This window comes from Alosa alosa, chromosome 3 (assembly GCF_017589495.1).
Source record: "Alosa alosa isolate M-15738 ecotype Scorff River chromosome 3, AALO_Geno_1.1, whole genome shotgun sequence".
In the NCBI taxonomy this organism is placed as follows: Eukaryota; Metazoa; Chordata; class Actinopteri; order Clupeiformes; family Clupeidae; genus Alosa; species Alosa alosa.
This window is the reverse complement of record NC_063191.1, coordinates 19,465,146-19,480,605: the sequence shown is the minus strand read 5'-3', so window position 1 is coordinate 19,480,605 and position 15,460 is coordinate 19,465,146. Positions and strand designations below refer to the sequence as shown.

The window sequence follows — 15,460 nt, the reverse complement described above, 5'->3', positions numbered from 1 at the left end:
ATATTTTTAAGCTGTATGTCTACTGTAACTCATGTTGTTTGCAACTGCATTTTTGTCTTTGTAATGTGATGTTTAAAGCAAATATTAAACTTTATATATTGATACAGGCGAATTTATTCATCAGTGGAAGCCAATGACAAAAATAATTTGAAGTTCACAACATGTTACAACATTTCTGGACGGACAGCACTGCTCTGTGAGCGAAATGTTTGCATAGTGTCCAGAGATAGTTTTGTGTCAAGAAGGAGAGATGCAAAAAGAAACCAAAAGACGAAAGCCGATATAGAAACAATCTGCAACACTGGCAGAACTTCATATCCCAATCTCTTACCCAGTGTGTTATATGGTGTCTAGTGTCTCATACGGTTTTGTATCTTCAGAATACCTGACAATTTTTTTTTTTTATCACATTCATAAAAGGCATGTACAGCATAGTGGTTTGAGCAGTCTAATCAACTCAAGCTTTAAATCTTTTAGAAATAAATACTTTAATGAACAAATCAACTAGCAAATGTATGAATGAGGAGTTAATGCAAATGAACAGTACCCTACTGCCTGCAACTTTTACAATTTATCTCCACCAGAGGGCGATGCTAGATCTAAGATTCCCATTCTGTTGACATCAAAAGGGCCCTGGATGGAGTCTACTAAAAGCACATGAACATCTACAAATGTACTTTACAGCAGATAATTCACATGGGAATTTAATCACCTAAGTGTTACTCACCTTTTTGAAGGGTCACACCCACTGGCTATACCTTAATATAATTTTACAGTGACATACTAACAATGATGCATTTAGATGGTAGTCATGTCACCATCAGAAATGTTCACCTTTATTTGCAAATAAATATCCTCATCATCCAGCTCTTACAGTGTGTAAGATCTACAATGTCTCTTTGGAAATCATAGAAAAATAAAATGCAAGACTTAGTAATTACTTGTACTTTGTACAAAACAACTAGCGGTCTCCTTTTGCTCAGCAGCGACATGCCAAACAATGTCTCCTCACCCCGCTGGGTCAGCTAGCACAGTTCAGAGACCTCGGACTTCTCCCGCGGTGAGTGGGCTCCTGCTGCCGCGGAGCAGAGGTATGTAAGTGTTGTCCATGTAATCCATGACATGTGGCGGTCATCTGTGGACACGTGGGGGGTTATGGCACGCTTCCTCTTCTGTTGGGGCGGTGGGGAGGATGGGACACGGTCTCAGGTTCTGATGTATTCCAGAGGTGGGCATCTTGCTGCCTGGCTTCTACTATTTTGTTTCCAACTCCGTTGTTGTCTGTGATGGGCAGGACCACATAGGGTGCCCAGCTGAAGTGGTGTTGTATGGATGCCTGAACAGAACTCCCTCTTGAATCTTGTATGCTGACATTATTTTCGGTTCAAAATTTTCCAGATTATGTACACATGACCCTCTATATATGGACATTTAGATCTCGTTACTGCACATTACATATCCACAAGGGAAAAGCTCCATGACTACAGCAAACACTGTACTCTCACGTTGGCCATGACTACTACACTCTGAACAGCCGCTGGCTGAGGCCACTGCTCTACTCTCAACGTCCATTGCTAAATAAGAAAGTGTAGGGCCTACAGTACTCATTTTTTCTCCCATATTTGTCACTGAAACTGCATATATTGCTGATTTAAATAAGAAAATAAAAATAACATTTACTAGGGCTCTCACATACAGGACTGCACATATAAATATATTTAGATTATAATTGATAAATGGACTATACACTTCAAAGTCATTAACATTCTTCAACATCATCTCTCCTTACTTTTCAAGTATACGCAAACCAGAACGTCTGGGATCAAATAAATTTGCAAGATGCCTCATGATGTTTACTTGTTGAACCTTAAAATAATTTATATTACGGACAATCCTTCAGATTGCACATCTGTTAGCAGCTACGTGGTCACAAAACATGGAGAATAATTGTAGATTACGTTCTCAAATCTACAGTTCTAAATACTGATACTGTTGCTTGGTATAGACATACTTTTACTGCAAACAAGACTTACTTATTTTTTTTCCTTTTGACATGCCAGTCTGCCGAAGTTCAGGCTCTATTGTCAGTCAGAAGCTGCTGGATGTAAAACAAGCAGTCTTGGTAACTGAGGTTGCACACGTGAAGTAAGCAAGCCAGTCCACTGTCTGCAGGAAAAGTGCCGCCTTGCACCTGCTAAGAACGTAAGTCTGCTTGTGAGGAAGATGGCTGAGGCACAGGCTTGTATTGTCTTGTTTACAATCTCATACATGGAATCCCTTCTCTTGAACTTGGAGCAACTGCAGTCTCAGAGTCTGTATACTGCTGACTATTCGTCTCTGGTGTCCAATCAATGTAACTCCAATTTGCCTGACATCTCTAGGACAGAGCAGAAAGAATAGCATTAGAGTCTGAGCAGATATTAGTTTGTTCTTTTACAAAGACTAGTGCTAATGATTGTGTGTGATACTCACTCGATGCTCATGGTGGTGACAGAGTCCAGTGTGGTGAAGCCGGCAGCCAAAAAGTTATTTTTGTATTGGCTCATTTTGATGGAGTCCAGCCAGTCACCAATGGAAATGAACATTGGGTAATCAGGGACATCTCCTGGAGACTCTGGTAATCTACGAAAGAAAAGTTTGTTTCTCAACAACTCTGGGCTTATGTCAAAACTATAACTTTCATGTTTCTCTGAATACCCTGTAAAGTTATTTAACAGTGTGTAAAAAAGAGCCACTGGGAGAGAGAATGAAAGAGAAAACACCATAACAACATGTGCAGCGCAGAGCCAGCCATAGGCAGTAGAGATGGAGCTATGGACCCTTTCAAGAGAGTTCCATTATCAGCATCATAGTTGGCCCCACAAGACTTCCTTTTTAACATTCCATATGTTATCTTAATGTAGAGGAAGTAGATTGGGGCCCAAATAGAACGTTCAAGCATTGTTTTTGTTTTTATTGTTGAAAGGGTCTATAGAGGAGGTGGGTGACCAGACAGACAGACAGAGGAAGGGAGAGAGGGAGTGCGAGGTGGTGGGTATGTACAGTACCCCTGGATGTCCTCCACCAGTGTGAGCAGGCTGCTGGGATTGCGGATGAGCTTGTCTAGGAAGCTGACGATGTCTGTGAACTTGGGCCGGTGGTTGCGCTCCTTCTGCCAGCAGTGCAACATGAGCTGGTGCAGTGCCACGGGGCAGCCCATGGGGGCGGGCAGCCGGTAGCCCTCCTCTATGGACAGGATCACCTGCGGCCACACGCACACGCACACTCACGTCAAAATGCTGTAGACAGAATGCCTAAATGTGATATCTATGCAGTTATCTGGGTAGTTTAAGGCAATCACTCTTGGCAGTAATCCAAGCTGTAGTACTACAGTTTGTGCTAATGACACCATTGTCCTGTCAATTCAGTCTCAATTATAAAAGCCTTCGGGGGTTTTCAGCAGCAGTACTTGTCTTTATGCAGTTTCTTCCTTCCACTGTAAAAAGCCTAGTTGGCATGGCCTGACACAGCGATTACCTCCAGTCTCCTGTCAGGAGCTGGACTCCCCACTCAGCCTATCAGCAGGACCCAGATGACTTTGCTGCTGTCTGTGTCAGGGGGAGGTGGCCGAGATCTGCTGGCCTGAGAGGCCTCTGGTCCCCTGCCACTGCTGGCAGCATTTGAGGGATTGGGGGTGAAGGAGGGCTTTTGTCTGTGAATGCACCTCCAAGCATTTCCTCAGCATGTTCAAATCCTCTTGAAACTGCAGCCCCTAGGTAAAACTCTGGGGGGGATCAAGGACAGGCTTTGGCTGCTGGCTCTGAGGCCGACAGAGCTCTGCATTCAGCTCTGGGCACTATGGCCATGGGGTCAGGAAGACAACTCTATATATAACTATATATCTTTAAAAGTGAGGTGTGTACAGTTTTGTTGTAGACAAATAATAAGACCAATAACCATGTTTCTACAAGCACAACAGAAATGCAATGTTGCTTTTTGGATTTGGCAGTGATGTTGATTTATGTAATACATTGTTGCCAACTTTTCTTTAAATTGAGTTTTGTTTTGATTAAGTTGAACTATGTATGTCAGTCAAAATCGAACATCTTTCAACATCACTCAAACTGGAACCCTACTTTACCAAACTTGTCCTGTACAATATTCTATTTTCAAAGGGAAGAGCATGACATTAACTGCATAAACCAGATCTTCAGCTGTAGTGAAATGAACCCGCCTGAACTCACATCCTGGTTGGACATCTCCCAGTAAGGCCGTTCTCCATATGACATCACCTCCCACATGACAATGCCATAGCTCCAAGCATCGCTGGCTGACGAGAACTTCCTGTAGGCGATGGCTTCTGGTGCAGTCCACCTTATGGGGATTTTCCCTCCCTGCAAATGCACACAATGAGTATAATAATTCATCTCATGCAATATAATATTGGTACAATAATAATGTAATCTCTGTGGAATGATGTAAACTGTAATGTGTGATGTGAACAGCCAGTTATTGAACCTACAGCTTTAAGAAGCTAACTTTCTTTCAGGCTTTCCTGTCAAAGGCTTCAATAATACCAACCATTATTATTTACTGATCTTTCTTGGACATTATGAACTAGTCCAATACTGTATACATAACAAAAACAACAAATGCAACCTCTGTTTCCTCTTGTTTGAGATCAGCCTGGCAGTGTGTAAGAAGATTGCCTTTGCTGTTCAAGCCCCTGAAAGGTTTACCAGGAGCTAAAATTGGTGTGTCCCCCCATTTCTTCCACATGAGGGCAAAGTCAAATCACAAGTCTCAACAAATCCTTCACGGCTATCTCCCAGTCTGACCAAGACAGCCAGCTCTCTCTGCAAACCGAGATTTCTGTCATGCAGAAAATGGCTTATGGACCTCAGAATGCAATATATCCCACACCAGTGACCAAAAGAATAGAGGTCACACAAGTGTCAGCTGGAGAGAAAAAGCTGAATCTAACTTTCCACAGTCAACTGTAAGACAGCTGCCGCGGAGAGAAACGCCTCGGGCGCAGTACATTTTACACACGAGTCGAATAGAGCTGTTAGTCACACAACACAACAGCTGACACCATTCTGTGCTGTGAATTACACTTGCCTTTTATTGCATGTGTAGTAAATAATAAAAGAGCAAGGCTCTACTGCACCAGCATGCCACCCAAAAAATCTTGAAATCCTTATGGCTACATTTGTGGATCAGGTGCGACCGTGACCGTCCTGATAATGAGACCGAACATCTCTGAACGTGACACTTACAGTGGTTGTGTAGGCAGCCTCGGGGTCGTCCTCCAGCACCCTGGACAGGCCGAAGTCAGACACTTTACACACCAGGTTGCTGTTGACCAAGATGTTGCGGGCGGCCAGATCTCTGTGGACGTAGCCCATGTCTGAGAGGTATTTCATGCCCGAGGCGATGCCACGCAGCATCCCCACCAGCTGGATGACGGTGAAGTGCCCATCATGCTTCTGAGGGGCAAACAGAAAGAGGAGGTGCTCTCACATCACTGACAAATGGGACAAGAAAACAACACATAACACTACTGAGAAAAACAACAAATGCAAAATGGAAAAGGTCCAGGCTTAGACCAAGTGCCCAAAGATAACAGCCTATTATAAACTGGAAACCTGCAATCAGCACAATTATATAGGACAAGAAAATTAGGAACAATCCCATGTCCTTTTTACTTCTCCCAAAAAAAAAAACGGTCAGTTTTTTTTTCAAAGACACATAACGAGTCACGGTATTTCAAGGCAGTCACATTGAAGAGGATTTGTTTTTGTTGAAAGAATCAAAGCATCTTTCTCCCTTTTTATGTGGACAGCTTTGGCACCCTGCTGTTTTAATCAAAGCTGGAAGGAAACATGTGAGATGCCTGTCTTCATGTTGCGCCTGGCACTTCCTCAAGCCATCTGCATGTGACAAAGCTGTGATTGGGATGGTTGCAGGGGTATGGGGGTGTGCAGGCAATCAGATGGCAGATCTACGCTATCGTGTGTGAAAATGGGCTATTTATATCACTGGTGCACAGACTCACAGGGAGAGGTTTCAAAGGCATGTGATTGTTATGCATAGAATGTTAAAGTCTTCACACATTATGAAATCAGTTGGCTTTGAGGCTCATCAGAAGCACTAGACAAAAGTATGTCTCATCTATGAGCAAAATTACTGAGGGTCTCAAAGACAACTTTATTTGGAGCTGAGGACCTCTTGGTGAAGGATCCCTCTCTTGTGGCCAACTAAAACACAGCATGTGAAACACTTAAAGCAAATTAATGGGGCTTGGGTGAGACAAGTACTCACTCTCAGGAAAGAATCTAAGGAGCCATTTTCCATGTACTCCACCACGATCATCACGGGCCGACCTGCAGAAAGAAAGCACAGAGAGGATCTATCACCTTTCCAGCGGCCTTCAGCTCCGCCATATTCACTGCTCTGCCTGCACAGCATGACTCACATGACAGAAAGTTCTGACAAATTCATTCGCTCCAATTCCAAATGACCAGGGGGCACTTCATATTTTTTTTATTTGCCTTCCTGAAAAGTTCATACAGTATCCTCCCTCCCCTTGAGTCCTTTTTTAATCCTTGTTCACCAGCCAAGGTTGAAAACGGGTTCAATCTCCCTCGCATAAAAGTTAATAGGCGATTAGCATGTCATCTCCTTGGCAGCCATGAGCTTGATGAGAGTGTAATCCAGCACTGGATTAAAACACTTTTTTAATTAGTGTGCACTTTTATCCCCACCCTGGGCAGGCCTGGAAGTGAGCGGGGTTGAGGGAGGACCTGCCGTCCATCTCCTGGGGTCATGTCACAGGCTAATCCTTCCGACAGTCTCAGTGGATGACTGCTCTCATTACTGGATTACATGCATTACAATGCAGTGATGTATGGACGGCGCCACTGCGGGGAGATAGCACACCAGGGAAAAGTCCAGGAGGGAGCTGGCCGAGCGCCCTGATGATCATCAGCTACTTCTCCACAAAGGACCGCTGAGCTCCCAGCTGAGAGAGGTCAAACAAGGTGTGCTTTGAAATTAGAATCGGACCTCCTAACCGTTACATTTGTAGATATGGTCAGGGTGTGAAATTGGAAATAACTTTTCTAGGTCCTACTTTGCATAGTAATATGGAATGACATGTTGGATGAAAATGATACATATTTCATAAATTTTGACACTGAAAATGTCTTATCGGTCACATGATCTTTCTAGCTTCTAATTAATGTTTTGTTTTTCCAGAAAAAAGGCCTAGAGATCACCTCTCCTTGTCCTGGTCATGGGATACTTCTTGTCTGGCATGATTTCATATGTATTAATGAGATTACTCATGGTCAGAGGCCCCACTGTTCAGACTGAAAATGCATTTCACACCACAGTCTCCAAATAAAATAGAGCTGATTGATTCTGGCTTTGCATGTTCGATGCTGTTTAATGCAACATTGTGTTTACACTTCAAAATACCCAGCTAATTTAGATAATTGGCAAAACAGGCTGGCTATAATCAAACCCCTGCTGGGCCTTTAATCACATGAATAACAAATTATAAATGAAGGAGGGACAGACACAAAGAGAGGAAAATAGAGCCTATCTTCACTATTCTTTTAGGCTTGCTTAGAGGGACACATCTTAAATCATGTGCATTAAGCACAGACACTGCGTGCGCTTTTAACACAGTGGCGTGTTGCGGAGTGTTGTGGTGGGGAGGTAGCGCTAGCTGGAAAGCTGCAGCTGGGTGCTGGACTGCAGTCATCTGAAACTGCTAATATTCCTTCATTCAGCTGGAGGAGGGAAAGCTGAGCGCTCCCAGGTCCTGATTGGATTTCTCTATCAGCTTCTTGGCAGGACATCTCCCTGGGCTTGGGAATGAATCCCACCACCTCTCTAATCTCTTGGCCTCACCACACACACACACACACACACACACACACACACACACATGCACAAACACACACGCACACGCGCACACACACACACACACACACACACACACAGAGGATATATATGCTCAAACACATACATTCCCCTTCAGCTTAAGTGAGAGTCTTTTTACAGTGGCATCAGTATGAGGCTAAAAAGGCACAAAACATCCTGCATTGCACTTTCATCCTTAGCTGTCTGGGGATTACTGTCAATGTACAGAAGCACACAAGGTAAACTGGGTAACTTTTGGGATGTTCAGACACTGTATTCAAGTCGGATCGAGTTGAATGATTTAACATTCTCTTCATCCGCATGCATTATTTGGAAGCAGCAGGGAGTGCTCCGCCCAACAGTATGCTCCTGTCATGCTGAGCTAAATGTATCTGTAGTCAGTCAGCTACTAAATATCAGTGACTACTTGTTTTTACAGAGGATTTTTTTTTTTTAAATCTTCTCACATACTTCTGAAAGTATGCTTACACAAACAGGTGCACATCTAAAAAGCATCACATTGTCTTGCTGCACAGGTGAGACAGAGTTGCACTTCAGTACCTACATTTCTTAATTGGTCTCTGAAGAGGTTGAAAGGTATTGGTATGTGAAGGTACCAGATGGTTTTATCTCAGAAAGTTGAATGGAAAATTCCAAAGCAAGTTTTTCTTTTCTCAGAAATTAGACAGAAATAGATAGAAAGTGTGAAAGTGTAACATAGAGAAAGAAAGAGAGGAGAAAATAGGTAGATGAGGCTGAAGGAAGTAGAGAAAGAGAAGCACAGAGAGAGGGAGAGAGAGAGAGGGGGGAGGGGGGCTGAGCTGAGCAGTACCCAGCAGATTGGTGACTGCACGCTACAGTGGTGGTGCGTGAGGGGGCTGCGGTGCACTGTGGCGTGACAGGCCTCCGTGCCGCCACCTCGCCAGCCGATGGCATATGCAGGGATGTGACGGATGCCTCTGATGACTCACTTGGTGTGTCAGATGCAGCTGTCCCCTGATAAGCACACTTCCACGTGTCAAAACCAAAAGGTGCCTTGTATTTGCTGAGTAGTCCTTCAGGATGGATGGGAAAGGGTAGGCACACACAAAACAGATCTCCAATGTAATCTCAGGTCTCCGAGTCCCACGCGCGCTCTGTGGAGCGATTTGAAAATGAAGGGAGGGGGGAGAGCCATGCCAGAGCCTTCAGACTTAAACTGGTTTTGAAGCTCCATCACTGACCTGCCTTTCCCTCCCTGCCCTCTGCACACTGAAGCAGTGTCCTGGGAGCCTCAGCTGACTCACAAGGATACAAGGATACAAGGAAGTTTATTGCCACATGCATATAGTTACTGGAAGTAAGAAATGCAGTGAAATTATGTCTGGTGTCAGCCTATTTGTGCATTTATGGGGGAAGTGCAGTAGAAGAGGGGTTTAGTAGATTAAGTGGCAAGGGCTGCATAAGAAAGGTGGGGGAGGATTGGGATTGGGGGGGAAAAACTCCCTTACCAAGGAAGAAACCTTGGGCAGATCCACGGCTCAAGGGGCTAACCCAACTGCCAGGGGTCTTGGTGTGTGTGTTGGGGGGATGACAAGGGAGATGGGATAGTGTGCTGTGTATGTGGGGAGAGGGCAGTGTGCAATATGTGTGTTGGGGGGATGACAGGGGAGATGGGATAGTGTGCTGTGTATGTGGGGAGAGGGCAGTGTGCAATATGTGTGTTGGGGGGATGACAGGGGAGATGGGATAGTGTGCTGTGTATGTGGGGAGAGGGCAGTGTGCAATATGTGTGTTGGGGGGATGACAGGGGAGATGGGATAGTGTGCTGTGTATGTGGGGAGAGGGCAGTGTGCAATATGTGTGTTGGGGGGATGACAGGGGAGATGGGATAGTGTGCTGTGTATGTGGGGAGAGGGCAGTGTGCAATATGTGTGTTGGTCACGCCGCTCCTTCCAGCCGCCCTTGCCTCTGCTATTTACAACTCATTTTTCTGAACTTGGACTGACATGGGAAAGTGTCTCAAATGCAAACAGAGCGATTACTGCCTCTTTGTAATGACTGCAGCCACTGCTGCTCTTGCCAAGGGCTGCACTGAGGTGCTAATGGATTGAAAAGACCAATATTATTTGTCACCCAGAGGGGAGAGATCAATTATTTTTGTCCCTGTGCCATCAAAAGCAAGATTTATTACCTTCTGGTGAAAACAATCAGTCCATTTATCTCATGAAAGGGCCTGGTGTAGCTTGGAGTTTGCAGTATTAAGAGGTGGTCCTCTAATGAAGAAAATCACATTCTTGTGCAGTCGGAGTGGTTCATGCTTGACTAAGCACTTATTTATCATCAGAGTAATCCCTCACCCTTGTTTTATCGTTGTGTGATTATCTGGACCCGTGCTCCCTGTGCAGGTGACTGGCGCTTTCTCAGCTTGATTGATAACACAAACACAGTAATAATTGAAACAGATGGCTTCGTCAGAGAGCCAGTGCTTATTTACAAGAAGGGGGGGGGCCTGCCGAGAATGTGAAAGGACCTGATCCCAACCACTTCTCATACTAATCATATTACAACACAGGTTCACACATGAGGAAACCCACCATGATGAAAGGTGCAGTCATTATCTTTTGTCCATGCTTAACAGTATTGCCGAGCTGCCAATAACCCCATCGCCACAATAACTGATAGAATGGCACGACCCTTAAGAGGGCTTTAGTTTCAGAGTGAGAGTGGCTCTTTAACAGTGCAGTGTCTTCATCAACTGGGCTTTGCAGCCTTTTCATGCATCGGTAATACTCCTTTGTTGCTCTAAACGGGGGAGATTTATTTATTTATTAATTCCCTCTGACACCCCAACAGACATATGACAGCTCTTCCCCCAGCTTTCACATCCAGAGAGACCCCTTGGGACTCCACGTCCCCCCCCCCCTCCTCCTCTCTCCCTCTCTCCCGTTCTCTCTCCCTCCCCATCTCTCTGGCCCTCCCTCAGCTCACAGCAGGTGTCAGTTGAGGCTGAAATAGCAGCAGGCTGGATGGAGAGATGCAGAGACAGGGGGGCTGTTCTGATCACTGTGCTCTCGCCTCGGCTCCTCTGTTGTGCTGAAAGCTGTTTCAGCGGTGGCTGCAAAAGCAGGGGTGGGGATGGCTAATATTCTAAGACGGACCTCATCTGCAGTGATAGGGAGAAGGAGACGGAAAGAATCCCTCCAATAACAAAGACCTGCGCTGGGGAGCTGGTGCCCCTGTGGAATGCTAATGTGAGTCTGCACTGAGACACTGCTGCCTTCAAACAGGGGCTCTCTCTTCTACAGGGGCTCTCTCCTACCTCACAGGAGGGTGGTGGTTGTTAGGCAGGTGGTTCCAGCAGCAGCCCCTTACTTTTTGTCACCACGCCCTCCAGCCTGATGATGTTGGGGTGGTCAAACTGTCCCATGATGCTGGCCTCCCGGAGGAAGTCCTTTCTCTGGCGCTCCACGTAGCCCCCCTTCAGCGTCTTGATGGCCACAGGGATCTCCTTCTTCCCCGGGGTGCGCAGGCGCCCGCTGCACACCTCCCCGAATTCACCTGTCACACACACATCAGCATCCGTCAATCACTGTCCCCCCACACAGGGCTGCCAAAGGCACACTTCACATGCACTGGAATGGCACCGGACTGTTCTGGGTCATTCAGGGACTATAAAAGAGTGAATTGCCTTAACACGGACAGTCCACTAGATGGCAATCATGGAACTTGATAAGGCTATAGTGTGTGATGGCGTAGACTGGAATTCAAATGTAATCTAGATGCAATGTTTGTAGTGGTATGACCCATAGTGTACCCATTTTGTGAAAATTGTCAGAGTTCCATCACTGTTTAATTCAAGTAAATTTAGTTTTGTGAAATAGGAAATATCTGTTAAACAAGCCGCAGAAAAAAACACATCTGATTCTGCTTTTATTCTCTTGATATGAGAATGAAATGCTGTTCAGCCTGCCCTTCATAGTGGAAAGCGTACAGTACCTTAATCAAAGAGGTTTTGTCATATTTATGTTATGGCCTAGGGGCTCAAAAACCCACCTGCACCAATCACTCGCTCAATGCGAATGCGTGACGTGTCAATCTCTTTGGCAAATTCATGCACAGCCTGGGTGGGATCCTCATAGGTGTCGGGATCGATGTATGTCTTTATACCAGGGAAAGGCACTACTGAGGAATCACACAGAGTTTTCATGTGTCAGACAGCACATACAGAAGATGCTTGTGCTATTACCAAAGGCATGCAGTACCACATAAGAATGAATATATGAAGATATGAACACAATATTTTTTCATTTAAATGCATAACATAAACACCATACAACAAAATATTAACACACAAACACAATTGCTATACAATTAAATATTGGTTACATATTTCATATTTTGTTTTGACTCCACAAAAATGTGAAGCTATTCACTTTTACACTTGGGGATTCAAGGGACATTTCAGTTTTATGTTCTTTCTCTTGCCATGTTTCTCCCTCTCTCTCTTTCTCCCCCCATCTCTCTCTCTCTCTCTCTGTGAGGTGCCAGTACAGTGAATGGCCTGGACAACAATGAAGAAGCCAGCAAAAGACTCCAATTTTGCCCCCAGTGAACTGCCACCTGCCAGCTGCCGGCTGACTTTTGCGTCCTATCTGGGCAACAGACAGCACAGCTCAAAAGAGTAATTTGTTCCTGTGTTAGTTAATACAGAATGGCTGTAAGACTTCTCTACTCTATTTTGGTGGAAGTAATCTAGCTGTTCCAGATGGAAAGATGCCCTATGGATCACATTCTGCAGTTTACTATCACTGATACTGTACTGATAATGATCAGAGGTGCTACTTTGACTTGAATTCCTGATGTGGGCATGCCAGTTGTTTTCTGCCTATGATGACCAAGACTGAATAAAATTAATTGCCAAGCATTAGCACCCATAGCAGCCATGTCGAATAAGGCAATGAATATTTCATAATAATACACATTATAATGCTCATCTTTCAAGTGGAGAGCCACACATGCATAAATATAACATTAGTCAAATAAAATGCTATAAATGCTTCCAAGATTTGTTATTATAATATGTTATGTTGTTATCACTGTAACAATAAGGGGGGGAAATACAATCTAGAAATTAGTTTTGCATCAGGAAACATAAGGAGACACAGTAAACATGATCCTACTTTGAAATGCAGAAAAACTGATTTCGGCATAAGTAAGCCAGTCCAAATTAAGTTAAACCAGTTTAGACATATTTAAAGAGAATCACCCTCCCTTGATCTTCACAAACTACAGTAATAGTGAATTTCTGTGATCAGTATGTTCCAGACAGATGGACAAAGACAATGTACCCAGATAGAACCTGTATGGGTCTTGGGTTGGATTCCCAATGAGCTTACACATACCCATCAAATGCTCACCTTCACTGTGCACTAAGTCACTTTGAATCAGAATGTCTGCTAAATAAATCAATGTAAATGTACATAATATGAATATCAAATAAGTCCACATGGAGTATAGTAATGGAGTCTGACACCACAACCAAAGCTTTTGTTTAGTCCAGAATCTGAAGTGCAACCCTCGTCAAATCTGCTGTGGTGTGTCAAATTTGCAAATCTGCTGATGGTGCTTGCCATTCCTCTAGTCACAGCCAGTCTCATAAGAGGGCCCTATGTGTCTGTCCAAGTGTGTTGGCGTAGGCACTTATTAATCTCTGTAGCTTGGGCACCTTGTCTCATTTAGTACATCAGTCATCCTCTGATACGCCCATGGGATAAAAAAGCCAAATACCAGTAGCCAAATGTTCTAAGACCCTGTTTTAAAAGTGTTCAAAGAGTCTGTTAGTCTGTTGCCTTCGTTGTGGTGATAAAATCAGGTTAAGCGCTCATGTAAGAAAAATAAATGAGAGGAGCTATGGCTCAGAAGGCTCCAAAAATGAAACATGTTTTTTGTGCAGATGAAATGTTAAGGGAAAACTTCAGCTGAAAGCCTGGGGAGGGAAGACTGAGGACTGGAGGTGACTGCTCTACCATTCAGCTGATTTGTTTACAGCCTTTAGTGAAGCACATGGTATCAACACTGCTCCCAAACAGAGAAATATAAGGCACCAATGAGGAATACAACAAAACAACACAACACAGCAAATGGAGCTCCTTTGAACTGGCAGCTTTAGATTGGAATGAATGGCATGCAAATACCAGCAATGCCTCAGCGGAATGGTTGCCATTCACCAAGGGGCTGGCATCCTGAGTACTTCATTTCCAGTGTTTGAGAGGAATGCGTGATTGGAATTGCTAGTTTGGCTTTCCTTTGGAAGTGTTGTTTGCCATTTATCCCTGAACATAACTCTGTAGAACCCAAACAGTTCTATCTTAATCTGTATCTGAGTCATTAAGAAATATTAAGTGACATAGAATATTTCACATTTTACACTGCTTTATTTTTGTGATTCAAAATGAGTTGTTCTACTGGAAGTAATGGTCGCCTGTGTGAGAAACGTGTCTATTTGGGTAGAAGAACACTCACCATGACCATTCTGATACTGAGCCCTCCGCTTGTCATCCGACTTCATCTTGGCTTTTATGTACCACTGACACCTGTCATAGAAACAGACACAGCAGAAGATCAGCAGGACGCTCCATCACACACACACATGGACACTACACAGCCACTGATAATGATCCAGCATCTGGAAACACATCCTGGTTCTTTTCAGATGGAAGATTGCAGAATGTCACTGCTCTCCTCCATAATCTTTTGCAACAGATTTAATCAGTGGGTGGACTGACTATATGGAACCTGTAGCAACAGATTCAAGCAAACTTGTGTGAATGGGTGCTGTTTGTACTGTGGTGGAGAGCTGTCATTGAATGGTCGAGACACACTGAAGACAGGCCTCTCAGGCTGAGCACCATGTCTGTGTCCTTGGTGCAGTGCTGTGAGAAAGCTCTCAGTGTTTAATGCAGCTCGTGCGGCTCTGGGTCACTCGCCTGTTCTGCTCTCCGGCTCTTCTCTGGGTCTTTCCCTCTGACATATGGGATCATCTCACTACCATGAGGAAAAAAAGTCTACCTTGGGGTTTCCTGCTTCTCGGACTCCCCAGAGGACCCAAGAGCTTTCCTGGAGAGATTACCATATGTGGACATATGCCCTCTGCTCACCTTGTCAGCAAACATATTACTGGACTAGACTGCCTTATTGCCATAAAGGTATTAGTCATAGCAACCATGACTAAAGTAGATGCCAAAATGATCAGAATTTAGTCGAAAGTATAGAAAAAAAGTAAAAAGGAAATATACGAAAGATTCTGTGACTTGTGTGCTGATTGCTTTCTGAACACCTAACTGAGGCTAAGAGACACGCTGACATGCACACACACACACACACACACTTGTAAGTGGAGGACTGAGCTCTGCCAACACTTCTCTTGATTTCTTCAGCTTCCTCGTACAAGCACTTGGAGGAAGTAAGATTAGCAGTGCGCGTCGCGCACTTTGGATTTCATCGAGAGTCATTTTCCTCATTACAGCACCTTGCACATTTACATTTCAGCAGATGGGGCCTGCCTATT

General features: G+C 44.4%; 1 protein-coding gene across 4 annotated transcripts in view; it reads right to left on the bottom strand.

The window, feature by feature from the left end:
- Window positions 1-96: 96 nt before the first annotated feature.
- LOC125292328 (ephrin type-A receptor 6-like) overlaps window positions 97-15,460 on the bottom strand; it is a 110,460-nt gene continuing 95,096 nt past the window's right edge. For 2 of the 4 annotated variants that reach the window (XM_048239547.1, XM_048239550.1), the window contains exons 9-17: window positions 14,416-14,486; window positions 11,947-12,075; window positions 11,266-11,451; window positions 6,304-6,365; window positions 5,259-5,468; window positions 4,224-4,373; window positions 3,048-3,241; window positions 2,473-2,622; window positions 97-2,377 (exon numbers count right to left, since the gene is read on the bottom strand). In XM_048239547.1, coding sequence (XP_048095504.1) covers window positions 2,263-2,377; window positions 2,473-2,622; window positions 3,048-3,241; window positions 4,224-4,373; window positions 5,259-5,468; window positions 6,304-6,365; window positions 11,266-11,451; window positions 11,947-12,075; window positions 14,416-14,486 — 1,267 coding nt within the window. In that variant the 3' untranslated portion in view covers window positions 97-2,262. The remainder of the gene's footprint in view (window positions 2,378-2,472; window positions 2,623-3,047; window positions 3,242-4,223; window positions 4,374-5,258; window positions 5,469-6,303; window positions 6,366-11,265; window positions 11,452-11,946; window positions 12,076-14,415; window positions 14,487-15,460) is intronic. The other 2 variants (XM_048239549.1, XM_048239551.1) reach the window with 1 other exon arrangement.